Source organism: Erythrolamprus reginae, chromosome 3 (genome assembly GCF_031021105.1).
Source record: "Erythrolamprus reginae isolate rEryReg1 chromosome 3, rEryReg1.hap1, whole genome shotgun sequence".
Classification (NCBI taxonomy): domain Eukaryota; kingdom Metazoa; phylum Chordata; class Lepidosauria; order Squamata; family Dipsadidae; genus Erythrolamprus; species Erythrolamprus reginae.
The window spans coordinates 228504050-228521431 of NC_091952.1; the positions used below are offsets into that span (position 1 = coordinate 228504050).

The 17382-nt window shown below is 38.9% G+C and overlaps 1 protein-coding gene across 1 annotated transcript; it reads left to right on the forward strand.

Annotated features, from left to right (window-relative positions):
* Positions 1 to 1584: 1584 nt before the first annotated feature.
* Positions 1585 to 3018, forward strand: KCNS2 (potassium voltage-gated channel modifier subfamily S member 2). The gene has a single exon (XM_070749233.1). It carries the CDS (start codon positions 1585 to 1587, stop codon positions 3016 to 3018), a length of 1434 nt encoding a protein of 477 aa, XP_070605334.1.
* Positions 3019 to 17382: the final 14364 nt, after the last annotated feature.

Here is a 17382-nt window from a genome sequence, read left to right on the forward strand (position 1 = left end):
ATAGATAGATAGATAGATAGATAATTAGAATGATAGAACAACAGGACAATAGATGGATGGATGGATGGATAGATAGATAGATAGATAGATAGATAGATAGATAGATAGATAGATAGATAGATAGATAGATAGAGGGGTGAAAAAAAAGAAAATAACAGGTCACGAATTTCGATCTTTCAAAAAAAGATGTAGGCGAACCCCTCGAAATAAAATAGCCAGAAGGACTCTCTCCAACTCCGCTGGAAAACAACGAGGATCGCCGTATAGACCGTCGCTTGGGGCTGCCCGGAAACCAGCGTGGCGGCCAGGACCCAGACCGTTGACACGACGGTGGGGAATTCCCTAGACAGCCTTCAGCTCCCCCCCTCCCCACACCCCTCCCCACTCCGATGGTTGGGCACCTTTCCTTCTTCGCCCTCCGGCGTCTCTCAGGTGCCTCGCTCCGCTGCAGCATCTACCCCGCCGGCAAAAAAAAGAAGAAGAAAGGCGGCGCCCACCTGGGGAGCGGGTGGCGGGTGGGGGGGGGCAGAAGAGGCGCGTCCAATCCTCGGGCAGGGCTTGGCTGGGGAACGCGGGGGGCTGTCGGTGGTCGCCATGACTGCTGCAGCAGCCGCTGCCTGGAGCTGAGTCGGGAGGCGCGGCTGGAGCGGAGCTGTCCATTCAGCACCACGGCGCGACGGCTTCGCCTCGGGTGGCGGTTGTCTTCTCTGGGCGGCTGGTCCAAGATGTAAGTCTTCGTCGAGTTCTCTTCCCTAGGCAACAGCGCGGTCCAAAGGTTACGCGGTTGAGTCTGGGTGCCAAGGCAACTAACCCCTAGAAGAAGGACCCCGCCCAGCAATGGCTAGGCGAAATTTCACCGTGAAAAAATGGGGTTTGGGGCTATTGGGGGGCGGTGGGGAAGGGGGAGGGTTGCTGCCTTTGCCGGTAGGGCTACTCTACTAATTTAATGGTTGGAAATAACTGGCTTCCCTAGGGGTTTTGTGTGTGTGTGTGTGTGTGTGTGTGTGTGTGTGTGTGTGTGTGTGATGGTGCAGACATCAATAGCCCCCCAAAAAGGTGAAAGGAAAAGTGAACAGAGATTCACCTTTGCTCCGCTCACCAGCGCTACGGAGTTTGAGGGAAAGGCTGCACCTGGAGCCTCGGATCTGCCCAGCCTTCCCATCCTAACTATTGAAAGCTGTGCCCTATTTTCGGCAGCAGCCAAATGATTTGAGTAGGGGAGACACCAACCAAAAGCTGCATGTGTTATTGTATCAGCTACTGTATTGTCAAAGGGAGTAGAGGAAAAGGAATGGGGTGGGGAGAGACACACAATCAAATCTAATATATTGGGCATTAATTACCATCTTATCTCCAGTTAAGTTTTTTAAATTAAAAAAAACGCTGCATCTCACAGAAAGAAGCTGATCGTGTGGAAAACTCAAAAGGTGGGTGGTGGTATAAATATGACTGTATTTGATCCAAGTGTATCATAAAAGGGAGCAATGGAGAATTCTACTTCTGTTCTGTTGGCTAACATGGCTTGCCTTGTTTTTATTATTCCATAGGTCTACTCTCTCCATTTAGATCTTGGAGATACTCACAATGACCGGGTTGAATCTGAGGGGTTTGTCTGATACTTATTTTGAAGACAATGAGATCAGCCTCAATGTTGGAGGCTTTAAAAAAAAGATGAGATACAATACACTACTCAGATTCCCTGAAACAAGACTGGGGAAGTTGCTGAGCTGCAATTCAAAGGAGTCAATTTTAGAGCTTTGTGATGACTATGATGACACTAAGAATGAGTTCTACTTTGATAGAAATCCTGAACTTTTCCCTTATGTGCTCCATTTTTATGATACTGGAAAGTTACATGTGATGGGTGAGCTCTGTGTCTTTTCCTTCAGCCAAGAAATTGAATACTGGGGAATCAATGAATTCTTTATTGATTCTTGCTGCAGTTATAGCTACCATGGGAGGAAAATGGAACCAGATCAAGAAAAATGGGAAGATCACAGTGACCAAGAAAGTACATCTTCTTCATTTGATGAGATCTTGGCCTTCTACAATGATGCTGCTAAATTTGACCAGCAACCGTTTGGGAAAGTGAGGCGGCAGCTATGGTTAGCTTTAGACAATCCTGGCTATTCTGTCTTGAGCCGAATATTCAGTGTTCTTTCTATTATGGTTGTTCTTGGATCAATAGTAACCATGTGCCTCAACAGCCTTTCAGACTTCCAGATTATTAACAGCTATGGGAATTCAGAGGAAGACCCTAGATTTGAAATTGTGGAACATTTTGGTATTGCATGGTTTACTTTTGAGCTGGTGGCCAGGTTTGCAGTTGCACCAGATTTCCTCCAGTTTTTCAAGCATGCGCTCAATCTGATTGACCTCATATCCATCCTTCCATTCTATATCACTTTAATAGTCAACCTGGTGGTGGAAAGCAGTCCCACATTAGCCAATTTGGGTAGAGTAGCCCAAGTCCTGAGACTGATGAGAATATTCCGTATTTTAAAACTTGCTCGGCATTCAACAGGCCTTAGATCTCTTGGGGCCACCCTCAAATATAGCTACAGAGAAGTAGGGCTTCTCCTCCTTTACCTCTCAGTTGGGATCTCTATATTCTCAGTAGTGGCTTACACAATTGAAAAAGAAGAAAACCGAGCCCTGGAAACTATCCCTGCCTGCTGGTGGTGGGCTACAGTTAGCATGACTACAGTTGGTTATGGAGATGTTGTCCCATTGACCATAGCAGGCAGGCTAACAGCTTCTGCATGCATCTTAGCTGGCATCTTAGTTGTAGTCCTTCCTATTACACTTATTTTCAATAAGTTCTCTCATTTTTATAAGCGCCAAAAACAGCTGGAAAGTGCCATGAGGAGCTGTGATTTTGGGGATGGAATGAAAGTAGTTCCTTCTGTCAATTTAAGGGACTATTATGCCTACAAAGTTAAATCCCTTATGGCCAGTCTCACAAATATGAGCAGAAGCACACCCAGTGAATTAAGTCTAAATGATTCTTTACACTAATCTATGGTTCAAAGGCCTGATTGCATGATGAAAAACCAAGAACTGTGCTTATATTAGTTGTTTCTCCTCATTGAGCTTCTAATGCTGATGCACATTGAAATAAGAAGATCCATATCCGCTATTAATTTTGGTAATAATTCACATTTGCTTGAGCATTGTGAATGATTCATCGTGCATCAATTTTAGGAACAATGTGTGTTTTGAAGTTTAGTTCAAGTTTGATTGCCTTGCAATTGGAACACACATTGAATTTGTTGTAAAGTGATATGGGGAAATGGTCATGCTATTGTGGAACCTTTGAGTTCCATACAGAATGAAGTTTAGTTGCAGGTTGGCTCCTAGTACATTTTCATCTAGCTCCTAAAAATAGCCTCCTGATCTTTATGTTGAGTACTGTAGTCTCTATAACATTAATGTTGATGGTACTGTGCTTCCTTGTCACATATATAATTTGTTTTAAAAGTTCCTCTGACCACCAAAAAAAACAAAAGTCACCACCCCCCAATAGAAATATGATTAATCTGATTTCACGATCTCTTTAATTTCAGAAACTATCTCAAAGATTAATCAATATTGCATTTCAGAGATCACTTTTCCATATATTATTGGGAACTCATTTGGGAGTTAAAACTTCCCTTTATAACAAGTAATGTTGTTGTAACATATTTGTGCAATTTTAATTGAGCTCGATTGTTATTAAGAACTCGACACTGTGTATCATTTGTAAGGTATTTTATAAGTAACAAAAATGTGCCAGCTTGGATGTAAAAAGTTACAGAAAGTGATCACCATCACCATCATAAGAGACAGGATCAATTCCGGTTTTTCAAAACCTAACCCAGGGGTGGGGCAAAGTGGGCTCTTCAATGACTTGTAGACTTCAACTCCCAGAATTCCTGAGCCAATCATGCTAGCTCAGGAATTCTGGGAGTTGAAGTCCACATGTCATAGAAGAGCCATCTTTGCCTACCCCTGACCTAACCAATACTAAATCCTGCCACTGAGTTCTGATTAAGAGTGTTCATATATATATATATATATATATATGGAAATCCATTCTGGCTCTCTTTGTTGTTGACCTTATAGTGTGAATAACATTGACAGAGTGTGACCGAATGCTAAGGACTGACTTTCAAGTAGATGTAAAGCATGCTGAGTATATTATTCAAGACCATGCACTATTAACATATAGATTTTTCTTTCTTTCTCTGGGATTCATTGATTAAACTCTATCATGCCAAAGAATGGAGATTGAGGCTTATAATGACATAACTTGAAATATGTTTCTGCCATTGCTGCAAATGAAATATGTATTCTTAGGACATCACCTCAAAAGGATCTTTTTCAAAATTAAATTTTCCCAAATTTTCTCCAAACCCTACTCGAGAAAATGCCTAGATAGCATTAACTGATACCACCTATAAAGTTGGGATAGTCTATTATGCTAAAATTTCCAGAATAAAATTAATTTAAAATGTCTAAGCTAAGTGAGCAGTGTAGTTTCCTATCTAAAAGATACTCACACCGCTGTCTATTGAAAATAAATTTACCAAATTCAGCAGTGTAGGGTGAACCCAACCCAAACTGAAAATTATGAAATGATTAAAAAAAACCATAGTTAAAATTGTCATATTAATTTATAGAATACTGTAATACAAATCTATCATAATAATTGGCTGAAAGCATTGAGTAAAACGAATACCCAACAAGGTAGTGTTTCATTAAGATTGTGTCAATTAAACACTAATATTCCTGGGTACATTTTCTTCAAGGTAAAAATAGAACTATTTGTTATTTTATTGTTCCACACCCAGAGATACCATTTGAGTACGTATACTTGTTGTGTGTAGATGGAAAATAGGAGATACATTTTTGATGCATGTAGGTATCTGGGATAACGTCGAGATAACTTTTTGTCTACTGTCCATCCCTCTGCCTGAACTACGTAAGGTATTGTCAAGTAAAGCATTGGATTATTCTAAACTTTCTGTCCTGGAGATTTCAATTACCATTGAGGAGTGCTTGAAACTTTACATCCTAATGACTATGGGCCTATCTCACCTGGTGTCTGGCCTTACACATACAATGGGGCACACAAAGGATTTTTCTTTCTCTTCAGAAGGAGTCAGGACTTTGAGGCAAAGGAGTCCTGAATGACTTCATTTTTATGGACACATCACAACTTTATTTTAAACCTCTGCAAGGTTGGGTTATTCCTCTCCATCAACTTGGTGAAGCTGGACCATAGGAACTGGAGTCCAATACAGGAAGATAAACCACTTGGAATTATGGGAACCAAAGTCCAACAACACTGCTTGTTCTGATAGAATATCTACAAAAAATATTCCAGCTTTCAGAATAAGAACTATTCATTGGTTGTTATATGGAAGGCCCCTGCCATGATCACATTAAAATAACTATTGGAATTATTTTTCTGGCACTGAAAATAGTTCTTATTTTTAACATAATGGGCAGGACTCTGGCCCCCAGCTGAAAAGCATTTCTTCATTGAGACCGGGCAACAGTTCATAGGAATATTAAGGGCGGGGAATATGTTAAACTCTAGAAGAAATTAAAAAACAGCTTATGCCTTAAGATTTCCAGGGCATTTGTGAGACATCACAAAGGCAACGTATTTGTGAAATAGTATGTATAGCTCATAGATTGAATGCTAGGACCAGCTGAAACATAGCTACTATCCCTGTTGAATGTGTATCCTGTCTTATTATTCAGAAGGGAAGGCTAATCTGAATTTTAATAAAATGAAAGATGTAGTGAAAAAGGTAGAATTACAAAGATAGAACATTCGTGTAAAAATGCAAGCCCTCTTCAGCAGGAAATATAGGATAACCCCCCTTCAACAAGACAACAAGACTGACATCTCACATTATGAAGCGAGTAAAGCAAATCTCACTCAAGCACCCACTATTTTTTATTCCTACATCCAGAGTCCAAATTGCAGGTTGGACCAGTTTCACAAATTTCTTGGGATACTGACTCCAATTAATATTGCCAAGGTTCATGCAATTATACTTTGGAAACCTTTGCTTGTTCATTATATACAATTTTCTGAGGCTTTTCAAATTGTTTGTACCTAATTGTACAATCACCAATCTGTCCCTTGGTACATGGACCAGGTGCTTTCTTTTTGTACACTATGTAAAGGACACATACCTGATATCAAAGGCAATACTGAGTGCATTGTGGCTATTTCATGCAGGAATGTTTAACAGTGCTTTTTTCCAAATGAGCAATCTGTTGTGTTAAAAATAATACCATTTGTTACAGAACTGAAGCTTTGAATATTAAGTAGCAATGAAAGATTAATATGTCATACATCCACTAAGAGCCAATGAATTGTTTTACTATTTGCAATGAAGCAATTAATATTAACTCAGGTTTAGTTAGAGTCAACATTTATTATATTGCTTGCTAATTGCATATGTCAGAAGAATTAAAAAGATGTATTCACTGATTAATTGACCAAGAAATGTAAGAATTCTGTTCTATACTATAGCCTGGCTTCTCTGAAATTTGGAACTCAGACCCTTCGAATGGCTTCTCTCAAATCTAGAAATGGGAAAGTTTGCTTTATGCTCCAATGGGGCCAACCATTTTGTGCAAAGACCTTAGCTGAGCCCTCTTCTATGAATCTTCTTTGGTTTCTTTAGATGTCTACTCTTGGTTCTATCTTGGTTCTATCTTTAGATGTCTGTCTTGATTTTTGTCCTTTGAGGAAGCACAGGATGATTCTGTTCATGTACTTGGCTTATATCCTCCTGGGAAAATATAAGGGGAAAGATATATACAGTGGTACCTCTACTTATGAACTTAATTCATTCCGTGACCAGGTTCTTAAGTAGAAAAGTTTGTAAGAAGAAGCAATTTTCCCCATAGGAATCAATGTAAAAGCAAATAGTGTGTGCGACTGGGGAAACCACAGGGAGGGTAGAGGCCATGTTTCCTCCCAGGAGATTCCTAGAGAGGCCCTACAGAGGCTTCTCCCCACGTTTTCCGGTCCTGTTTCCTCCCAGGAGATTCCTAAAGAGGCCCCATGGAGGCTTCCCCCTGCCTTTTCCGATTACAGTTTCGGAGGCTCGGGTTGTAAGTGGAAAATGGTTATTGAGAAGAGGAAAAAAGATCTTGAACACCCAGTTCTTATCTAGAAAAGTTTGTATGTAGAGGTGTTCTTAGGCAGAGGTACCATTGTATAAGGTTAAACAATAACTATTGGTATTTTCGTCCCAGGAAGCTAATAATAATTGAAGTTGGTAGGGAGGATTACAGTTTCGGAGGCTCGGGTTGTATGTGGAAAATGGTTCTTGGGAAGAGGCAAAAAAAATTTGAACACCCAATTCTTATCTAGAAAAGTTCATAGGTAGAGGCGTTCTTCGGTGGAGGTGCCACTGTATAGACAAATGCCATGTATGATAACACAAATGGTATTGACTTCCCGTTTTGTCTTATATGCAAGGAATAGCCGAGGAACTCAGCATGGATTTCAGTGGACTTGGTCACAGCAGAAAAGATATCCTCAAACCATCTAATACCTATGGCTGCATGGACATCTCATGTGGCTTTCTGTAGAGCAGTGGTTCCCAACCTTTTTTTGCCGTAGCCCACTCAAGCATCTATAAAATCCCGATGCCCTCCCTCCCCATGACATATAATATTCAAAAATTATATGTCATGGGTTCATTGCCCCTATTAACAATCAAATTGCCCCCATGTTGGGAACCATTGCTGTAGAGCTATAGAAACATAGAAACATAGAAGTCTGACGGCAGAAAAAGACCTCATGGTTCATCTAGTCTGCCCTTATACTATTTTCTGTATTTTTATCTTAGGATGGATATATGTTTATCCCAGGCATGTTTAAATTCAATTACTGTGGATTTATCTACCATGTCCCCCCTTTTCCTTCTGTCCTCCAGACTATACAGATTGAGTTTATTAAGTCTTTCCTGATACGTTTTATGCTTAAGACCTTCCACCATTCTTGTAGCCCGTCTTTGGACCCGTTCAATTTTGTCAATATCTTTTTGTAGATGAGGTCTCCAGAACTGAACACAGTATTCCAAATGTGGTCTCACTATGAATTCAAATATCCTCCCTTCCCCCATCTTATTAATTGATATTTAGATTCTCCTGCCCATGAACCTGTTTTGAAGCCAAGATTGCCATGAAGTGCAAAACATTGTCTGAGAGGAAAGAGACATGATAGCATTGTTCCAATATCTCAGGGGTTGCCGCAAAGAAGAAGGAGTCAACTTATTCTCAAAAGCACCTGAGGGTAGAACAAAAAGCAATGTGTGGAAACTAAACAAGGAGAGAAGCAACTTAGAACTAAGGAGAAATTTCCTGACAGTTAGAACAATTAATCAATGGAACAGTTTGCCTCCAGAAGTTGTGAATGCTCCAACACTGGAAGTTTTTAAGAAGATATTGGATAACCATTTGTCTGAAGCAGTGTAGGGTTTCCTGCCTAAGCAGGGGTTGGACTAGAAGACCTCCAAGGTCCCTTCCCACTCTGTTGTTATTATTAAGAGGGCACAAAAACTGTACTTTAGACAGTGCTAATCTGTAACTTTCCAGTCTCTTTACCCAGCACGACAACTGGTGAGGAATCTTGAATGCTGAAGTTCACAACATCTCATGGATGGTTAGGTTTCCTTCAACCAATAGCTATGCTATGCTATGCTATGCTATGCTATGCTTTTATTGATTGATTGATTGATTGATTGATTGGATTTGTATGCTGCCCCTCTGTGTAGACTCGGGGCGGCTAACAACAACGATAAAAACAGCATGTTACAATCCAATCCAATACTAACATAACCAAAAAACCCCTTATTATAAAAATCAAACATACAGACAGACATACCATGCGTAAATTGTATAGGCCTGGGGGGGGGGAAATATCTCAGTTCCCCCATGCCTGAAGGCAAAGGTGGGTTTTAAGAAGTTTACGAAAGGCGAGGAGGGTGGGGGCAATTCTAATCTCTGGGGGGAGTTGGTTTCCAAAGGGCCAGGGCCGCCACAGAGAAGGCTCTTCCCCTGGGTCCCTGGGTTATTTATTTGACTTATATGCCGCCCCTCTCCGTGGACTCGGGGCGGCTTACAGCATTTTGTTAAAAAGATACAATAAATGAAACATTTCTAGGCCAATTAATAGAAAATTAATTTTAAAATTATCTGAAAAACTAAACATTTAAAATCAAAGAAGCCCATGTACAGGTAGTCCTCTATTTATGACTACAACTGAAAGTGGAACATCTGCCATTAAATGGTGATTGAGCTGCACCTGATGTTATGACTTTTTATCACGATTGTTAATTGAATTCTGTAGCTGTTCGGGAAATCAATCTTCCCCAATTGACTTCGTCTGCTACAAGATCCCTGGGAAGGTTACACATGGTCATACTATGCTGCAACCCTTGTAAATGCAGGTTGGTTGCCAAGTGCCCGAATTTTGATCACACAAATTCAGGGACTCTAAAAGAATTGTAAGTGTGAGGACCAGTTGTAAGTCGCTTTTTCAGTGCTGTTGTAACTTTGAATGGTTGTTAAGCAAGTGGCCGAACGTTAGCAATAGCAATAGCATTTAGACTTATATACAGTTTCACAGTGCCTTACAGCTCTCTCTAGAAACATAGAAACATAGAAGTCTGATGGCAGAAAAAGACCTCATGGTCCATCTAGTCTGCCCTTATACTATTTTCTGTATTTTATCTTACAATGGATATATGTTTATCCCAGGCATGTTTAAATTCAGTTACTGTGGATTTATCTACCACGTCTGCTGGAAGTTTGTTCCAAGGATCTACTACTCTTTCAGTAAAATAATATTTTCTCATGTTGCTTTTGATCTTTCCCCCAACTAACTTCAGATTGTGTCCCCTTGTTCTTGTGTTCACTTTCCTATTAAAAACACTTCCCTCCTGGACCTTATTTAACCCTTTAATATATTTAAATGTTTCGATCATGTCCCCCCTTTTCCTTCTGTCCTCCAGACTATACAGATTGAGTTCATTAAGTCTTTCCTGATACGTTTTATGCTTAAGACCTTCCACCATTCTTGCAGCCCGTCTTTGGACCCGTTCAATTTTGTCAATATCTTTTTGTAGATGAGGTCTCCAGAACTGAATACTGTACAGTATTCCAAATGTGGTCTCACCAGCATTCTATATAGCGGGATCATAATCTCCCTCTTCCTGCTTGTTATACCTCTAGCTATGCAGTCAAGTATCCTACTTGCTTTCCCTACCGCCTGACTGCACTGTTCACCCATTTTGAGACTGTCAGAAATCACTACCCCTAAATACTTTTCTTTTGAAGTATTTGCTAACACAGAACTGCCAATACAATACTCAGATTGAGGATTCCTTTTCCCCAAGTGCATTATTTTACATTTGGAAACATTAAACTGCAGTTTCCATTGCTTTGACCATTTATCTAGTAAAGCTAAATCATTTACCATATTACAGACGCCTCCAGGAATATCAACCCTATTGCACACTTTAGAGTCATCGGCAAATAGGCAAACCTTCCCTACCAAACCTTCCTAAGCAGCTTACAGACAGTAAGCATATTGTCCCCAACAATCTGGGTCATTTTACCAACCTTGGAAGGATGGAAGGCTGAGTCAACTTGAGCCTACTGAGATTCGATCTGCCAAACTGCTGGCAGCTGCTGATCAGCAGAAGTAGTTTGCAGTACTGCACTCTAACCACTGCACCATTGAGGTTCTACGTTGAGGACTACCTATGGTCATTAGCTTCTTGTCAAACTGTTTCTGCCATGTGAAAGGTTGACATTCGAGAAAATTGAATCTTTTGTAGGTTCTGCTCATTAGAGTTAATTCTGCCCTCTGGGATAGGAAAGATTTGTGGAGAAGAGATTATATTTCATTCCTATTTTATTAAGCAGAATATTAATGAAAAACAGCCTCTTTTTTCCTTCCCTTTGCCAATAAACAGAAGACACCAAAGTTCCTCCCCTTTTTTTGATAGGCTGGGGTTTGGCAAAGCTTCAGTATTTCCCAGAGGTGCTAAATCAATATATATTGACCTTTTGGCTGCTTCATGAGCATCCTTCTCTCCTGGGGCCTCGGCTATGCAATTGTTCCTCATGAAATACTTTCTAAAATCTGGATCCTTCATTCTCTTATTTACTTCCAAATGCAATATTTTTTTTTAAAGCTTTCCAAATATCTCTTAACATTAAATGTGGAAAACATTCATCCTGTTCTCACCATTTCAGTTCTTTGGAAGAAATTTGCCTTTTAGGGTATTGTCAATTCTCTCTTTCCTGGACTAAATTGGAATTTATCTAGGATAAAGTCAAGGAAGTAGCTCACTTTTTTAGCTGTGCCTTAAAGTTATAATGATGCTCTCAAATTTTTAAAAGTATCTTCAGATACTCACAACTCCTAAACATAGAAGGGATCTGTTCCAGTGAAACAGGAGACAATATATAAGGAACAACACAAAGTAAATGTGTTTATTACATTGAACTAACCCAAATCTTTTAATGATGAATCAAATTCCTTGTGACAAACAAGGAAATAATGATTTTTTAAAATCATGATTCAATAGTAAACCACAACTGTTTATTATTTTAATCATGATTCAATAATAAACCACAACTTAAACGGTTTTATACAATGTGCCCCAGTTTTGTACCATAGCTTATGAATCAAATGGGAGTGTTCACACAACATATTAAACCAAACTCCAATAGCTCACATCATGGTTTAGCACAACACATAAAAAATCTAATGAATTTACTAAATATAAACCATATATCACAGAATATATCTCCATTTCTTTACTTCTCAAACATTTTGAACCAGGCTTGGTTTTAAAGAAAATTGGAGTGAAAGGAAAGATAAAGCTGATTTGTATTTAAGCTAAATTTAAATTAAATTAGAGCTAATATTATTATTCTTCATGTACAGGTAGACTAGACTAGACTAGACTAGAGTAGACTAGACTAGACTAGACTAGAATAGAATAGAATAGAATAGAATAGAATAGAATTTTATTGGCCAAGTGTGATTGGACACACAAGGAATTTGCACATGTTCTCAGTGTACATAAAAGAAAAGATAAATTTGTCAAGAATCATAAGGTACAACACTTAATGATAGTCGGGGTACAAATAAACAATCAAATTATATTAGGAACCAATCAATATAAATTGTAAGGATACAAGCAACAAAGTTACAGTCATACAGTCAATAGTGGGAGAAGATGGGTGATGGGAACAATGAGAAGATTAATAGTAGTGCAGACTTATTGAATAGTTTGACATCACTGGGGGAATTATTTGTTTAGCAGAGTGATGGCGTTTGGGAAAAAACTGTTCTTATGTCTAGTTGTTCTGGCAGTCCCATTCATTTAATGACCATTTGAGATTACAATGACCAGTGTTGACACGACAATTACAACATGCCTATGGTCATGTGATCAAAATTCAGGAACTTGGCAACTGGCATGTGTTTATGACAGTTGCACCCTCCAAGAATCATGTGATCACCATTTGTAACCTTCCAAGACTTTGCTTCCGATAAGCAAAGTCAATGGAGAGAGCCAAGATTCACTTAACAACTGCATTGACATTGCTTAACAACTTTAACCTTTGCTTAACCTTTACCAAAAGGCTGTAAAACTCACTTAGCAACTGTCTTAGCAGTGGAAATGGTCTCTGTTGTGGTCATAAGTCAAGGATTTTAGGGTTTTTAGCTTCTTTACTATTGGATTGTCGCACGTTGTTTTTATTACTGTTGTTAGCCGCCCCGAGTCTACGGAGAGGGGCGGCATACAAATCCAATAAAATGAAATGAAATGAAATGAAACTACCTTAATTATTTTCCTTCTGTCAATATTTTTCATTACAACATTAGTAGTAACTTTTGGGGAAGCTCTGTATTGCATTTAACTTGCTTTAATACGCTTATCAACACAAATGTTTCACTGGAGAAAAGTTTGTGTTGGATTCTGATGATTGGGAATAGATATCAACCAGCCTACATTTACACAACCACCCAAATAACTTAGTTTCGAATGTGGTAATTTTAAACTGGCATAATATCCTTCGTACGTATCGTACAAACATTCCTATAACTATCCTGCCTTCTAGCATTCCAGGGTATTTCTTTCTTCCATTTCCCCTCCACATTTGACAAAGGAACACCTGACAGCTTTGAGTACATAAACAGAACTGATCACTATGGTTAGCAACTGGACAAGGTTTAGGTTTACTATACCCCGCATAGTGCTGTTGGGTAGCTACCAGTAATTTAAGGATTATTGCATTATGGAAGATAAACAAACCTGGATGCCATTGCATTTTCCTGAAAGTAGAGCAATCAGTCTTCAATATCCTTGACTAATATAAAGGACCACTATGAAAACAGCCTATGGTTATGTTCAATCAGCAATTTGTATAAAATGTATACAACCACAGTGGTCACACTTAAACTGTTTCTGCTGTTTTGGAGGCTTTTCTACCAACATGGTAGAAATTTCCCATGCTCAGGGACAAACGAAAGCTTTTAGCTATAGCCAAATACTCACTTTTCACTTTTTTGGCTGGCACGGTAGATTCTGAGCAAGGATTGTATGAGAAAATTGTGCAGCGGAGCACCACGTTTTGCATCCATAACGATTCCTTGCAAATGCAACGAGCGAAGAACAATTAAGATATTGTTGCCTCAGTTCCCTGGCCCAATAAAGCCAACACGAGAAGGAGGTATTCAGCCCAGTTATTTCTAATATTGTAGAAATAACCAATTCAGCATGCCTTGCTAAAGTACAAGGGAGAAAAGAGAAAGTTTCATAGAAACTTTCTAACTTATAGAAAGTTAGATTAAAAATTGCATGGGTAAAAAAAAAATCCCCCCAAAAGTAATAAACAATTATCCAGATCTATACTTGCATCATTTTCTTAAATGCATAAAGCCTAGGATAGATTAAATGAATAGAAATTGGGGGGGGGGGGCAGAACTGGAAGCATACTGCATTGTTTAAATGTCTTGCCATTGACAGTGTGTGTTGGGAGGGGGAAGTCTAATATTTTGGGAGAAATTCATGAATTTAGTAATCCTTGAAATCCTGATTTGTTTTATGTTTAAAAAATAAACTTTATTGGTTTTTAAAATAGCATTCAGTAAATCTGCATTGATTCATAAGTAAAAGAAAAATAATCAATTACATATCTTTTTTTCAACATGGTATTTACATTCATACATTATATTTTTCACACTTCAATCAATATGTACAGTCCTTTTCAGCCATGAAATTTTATATTAGTTGTGAGCCGGGGTGGCGCAGCAGGTAGAGTGCTGTACTGCAGGCCACTGAAGCTGACGGTAGATCTGTAGGTGAATGGTTCAAATCTCATCACCAGGTTGACTCAGCCTTCCATCCTTCCAAGGTGGATAAAATGAGGACCCAGATTGTGGGGGCAATATGCTGGCTCTGTTAAAAAGTGCTATTGCTAACATGTTGTAAGGCGCCCTGAGTCTAAGGAGAAGAGAGGTATAAAAATTGAATAAATAAATAAATCGAATAAATGAATTTATATGCTGCCTATCTCACTGCTAAAGCAACTCCGTGTGGCTTAATTTAGTTTAGTTCAGATTAACTATTTTTCCTCAGGAAAATCCCAACCTACATCAATGGGTGTGCGTGTGCATGTTCGTGTATTTGTGTGTGAGTGTGTGTGTGAGAGAGAGTGTGTGTGTATAATGGTATGGAGGCTGTCTATGCAGCATACAAATACAAGCACAAAATGCAAATACAGTGGTATCTCTACTTAAGAACTTAATTTGTTCCATGACCAGGTTCTTAAGTAGAAAAGTTTGTAATAACAAGCAATTTTTCTCATAGGAATCAATGTAAAAGCAATTAATGCATGCGGTTGGGGAAACCACAGGGAGGGTGGAGGCCCTGTTTCCTCCCAGGTTCCTAGAGAGGCCCCACGGAGGCTTCTCCCTGCCTTTTCCAGTTACAGGTTCAGAGGCTCGGGTTTGTAAGTGGAAAATGGTTCTTGAGAAGAGGCAAAAAAATCTTGAACACCCGGTTCTTATCTAGAAAGGTTTGTAAGTAGAGGCATTTGTAGATAGAGGCACCACTGTAGTTATATAATATTATTTTCATCTTGAAAACATCAATCAATTTAATTATATATTACTATTTTTAGTATTGGATTTTTACTGTACATTGTTCATGACTGTTGTTAGCCGCCCCGAGTTTTCGGAGAGGGGCAGCATATAAATCCAATAAATGAAATGAAATGAAATGAAATGAAAATATTTCATATTACATTATTTCTGAATTTACATTTTCCACTGCTATTAATTTTGACTGTCACTTATAGTTTTCCTGTTTGTTTTTCTTAATTCCATTCATTTGTACCATTGTTCCCACGTTTGGTAATATCCTGATTTGCTTTAAAATGAGATAACACATTTCTTTTTGTAAGGTCCGTCGACTAAGCAATGTCGTCTGGCGGGACCCAGGAGAAGAGCCTTCTCTGTGGCGGCCCCGACCCTCTGGAACCAGCTCCCCCCAGATATCAGAGTTGCCCCCACCCTCCTTGCCTTTCGCAAGCTCCTTAAAACCCACCTCTGTCGTCAGGCATGGGGGAATTGAAATTTTCCCTTCCCCCTAGGCTTATAGAATTTATACATGGTATGCTTGTATATTATTTAAATTGGGGTTTTTTAGATTATTTTTAATATTAGATTTGTTTATATTGTCTTTTTATATTGTTGTTAGCTGCCCCGAGTCTTCGGAGAGGGGCGGCATACAAATCTAATAAATACAAAATACAATACAATTCCTTCCATTTCCTTTTAGTGTTTCTCTTATATTGGTGACTCCATCTTGAAGAATAAACCAAGCAGAGGCAATGCAAGCAATGGAATCAAGAGAGAAAGCCAGCATTAATGTATCTGTCAACCCAATAACCTTCCTAGGAATAAAATCTGATATGGCATATTTAACTTAAAAGATTAAAATAAACAAAACAACACTTTTCCAATGTAAACCTTCCTCCGCCACCACCCAAAAATTTGACTGGCTGTAACAATCCATCAGAAAATAACTTGGCATAAATTGTGTCTTGTTTCTTTATGCCACCAGCCCAGAAAGAATATTGCTATACATCTGGGATCTGGGAGTAGGTCTGCTATGATTCAATTTCAGTCTGATTTCTTTCTCTCTGAAAGCCACATTGATGTAGCGGTTCAGGCATTTGGTTAGAATAGCAATAGCAATAGCACTTACCGTATATACCGATTTTCATAATTTTTTATTTTATTTATTTATTTTATTTATTTTATTTATTCATTTGTCCAATACACAATACATATGGAAGAGAATAGACATGAAGTAATATATATAAAGATAATATGTAAAAATAGAGGAGAAGATATATGAAAGGAAGAAAATATATATGATATATGAGATAAAGGAAAGACAATTGGACAGGGGATGAAAGGCACACTAGTGCACTTATGTACGTCCCTTACTGACCTCTTAGGAACCTGGAGAGGTCAATCATGGATAGTCTAAGGGAAAAATGTTGGGGGTTAGGGGTTGACACTACTGAGTCCGGTAATGAGTTCCACGCTTTGGCAACTCGATTGTTAAAGTCATATTTTTTTTTACAGTCAAGTTTGGAGCGGTTAATATTAAGTTTGAATCTGTTGCGTGCTCTTGTGTTGTTGCGGTTGAAGCTGAAGTAGTCATTGACCGGTAGGACGTTGCAGCATATGATCTTGCGGGCAATATTTAAATCGTGTTATAGGCCTCTCTAAGCTGTTTATAGAGTCAGCATATTGCTCCCAACAATAAGGACACTTGTTTTACCAACCTTGGAAGAATGGTACGCTGAGTTAAGTTTGAGCCAGTGAGAATCGAACTGATAGTAGTCGACAGAATCAGCTTGCAATATTGCATTTGAACCACTGCATCACCACTACTTTTAGAAATTGGGAGACTGTAAGTTCGATTCCCACCTTAGGCACAAGTCAGTTGGGTGACCTTTGGCCAATAACTTTCTCTCAACCCAAGGAAGGAGAAAATAGTAAATTACTTGGGGAAGGGGGAATCTTTATCAACAAAACTGCAGGATTTTGTCCAGGTAGTCTCCAAGAATCAGAGATGATTGAATTGGGGGGGGGGGTAATTTCTCTTTAGGCTGACAAAAGGCATCTACAATCAAGAGAATGATGAACTTTACAAATGTCATACGATGAATAACCATGGCTTTCTGGTGTGAATTTAATGTGATAGTTTTCCCATTTCACTTTCTGTTACTTGACACGGAATGTTTTCATTAATTACTTAAAAT

Excerpts from the sequence above, each read along its gene's own strand:
- KCNS2 (XM_070749233.1), top strand. The coding sequence starts at position 1,585 with ATGACCGGGTTGAATCTGAGGGGTTTGTCTGATACTTATTTTGAAGAC.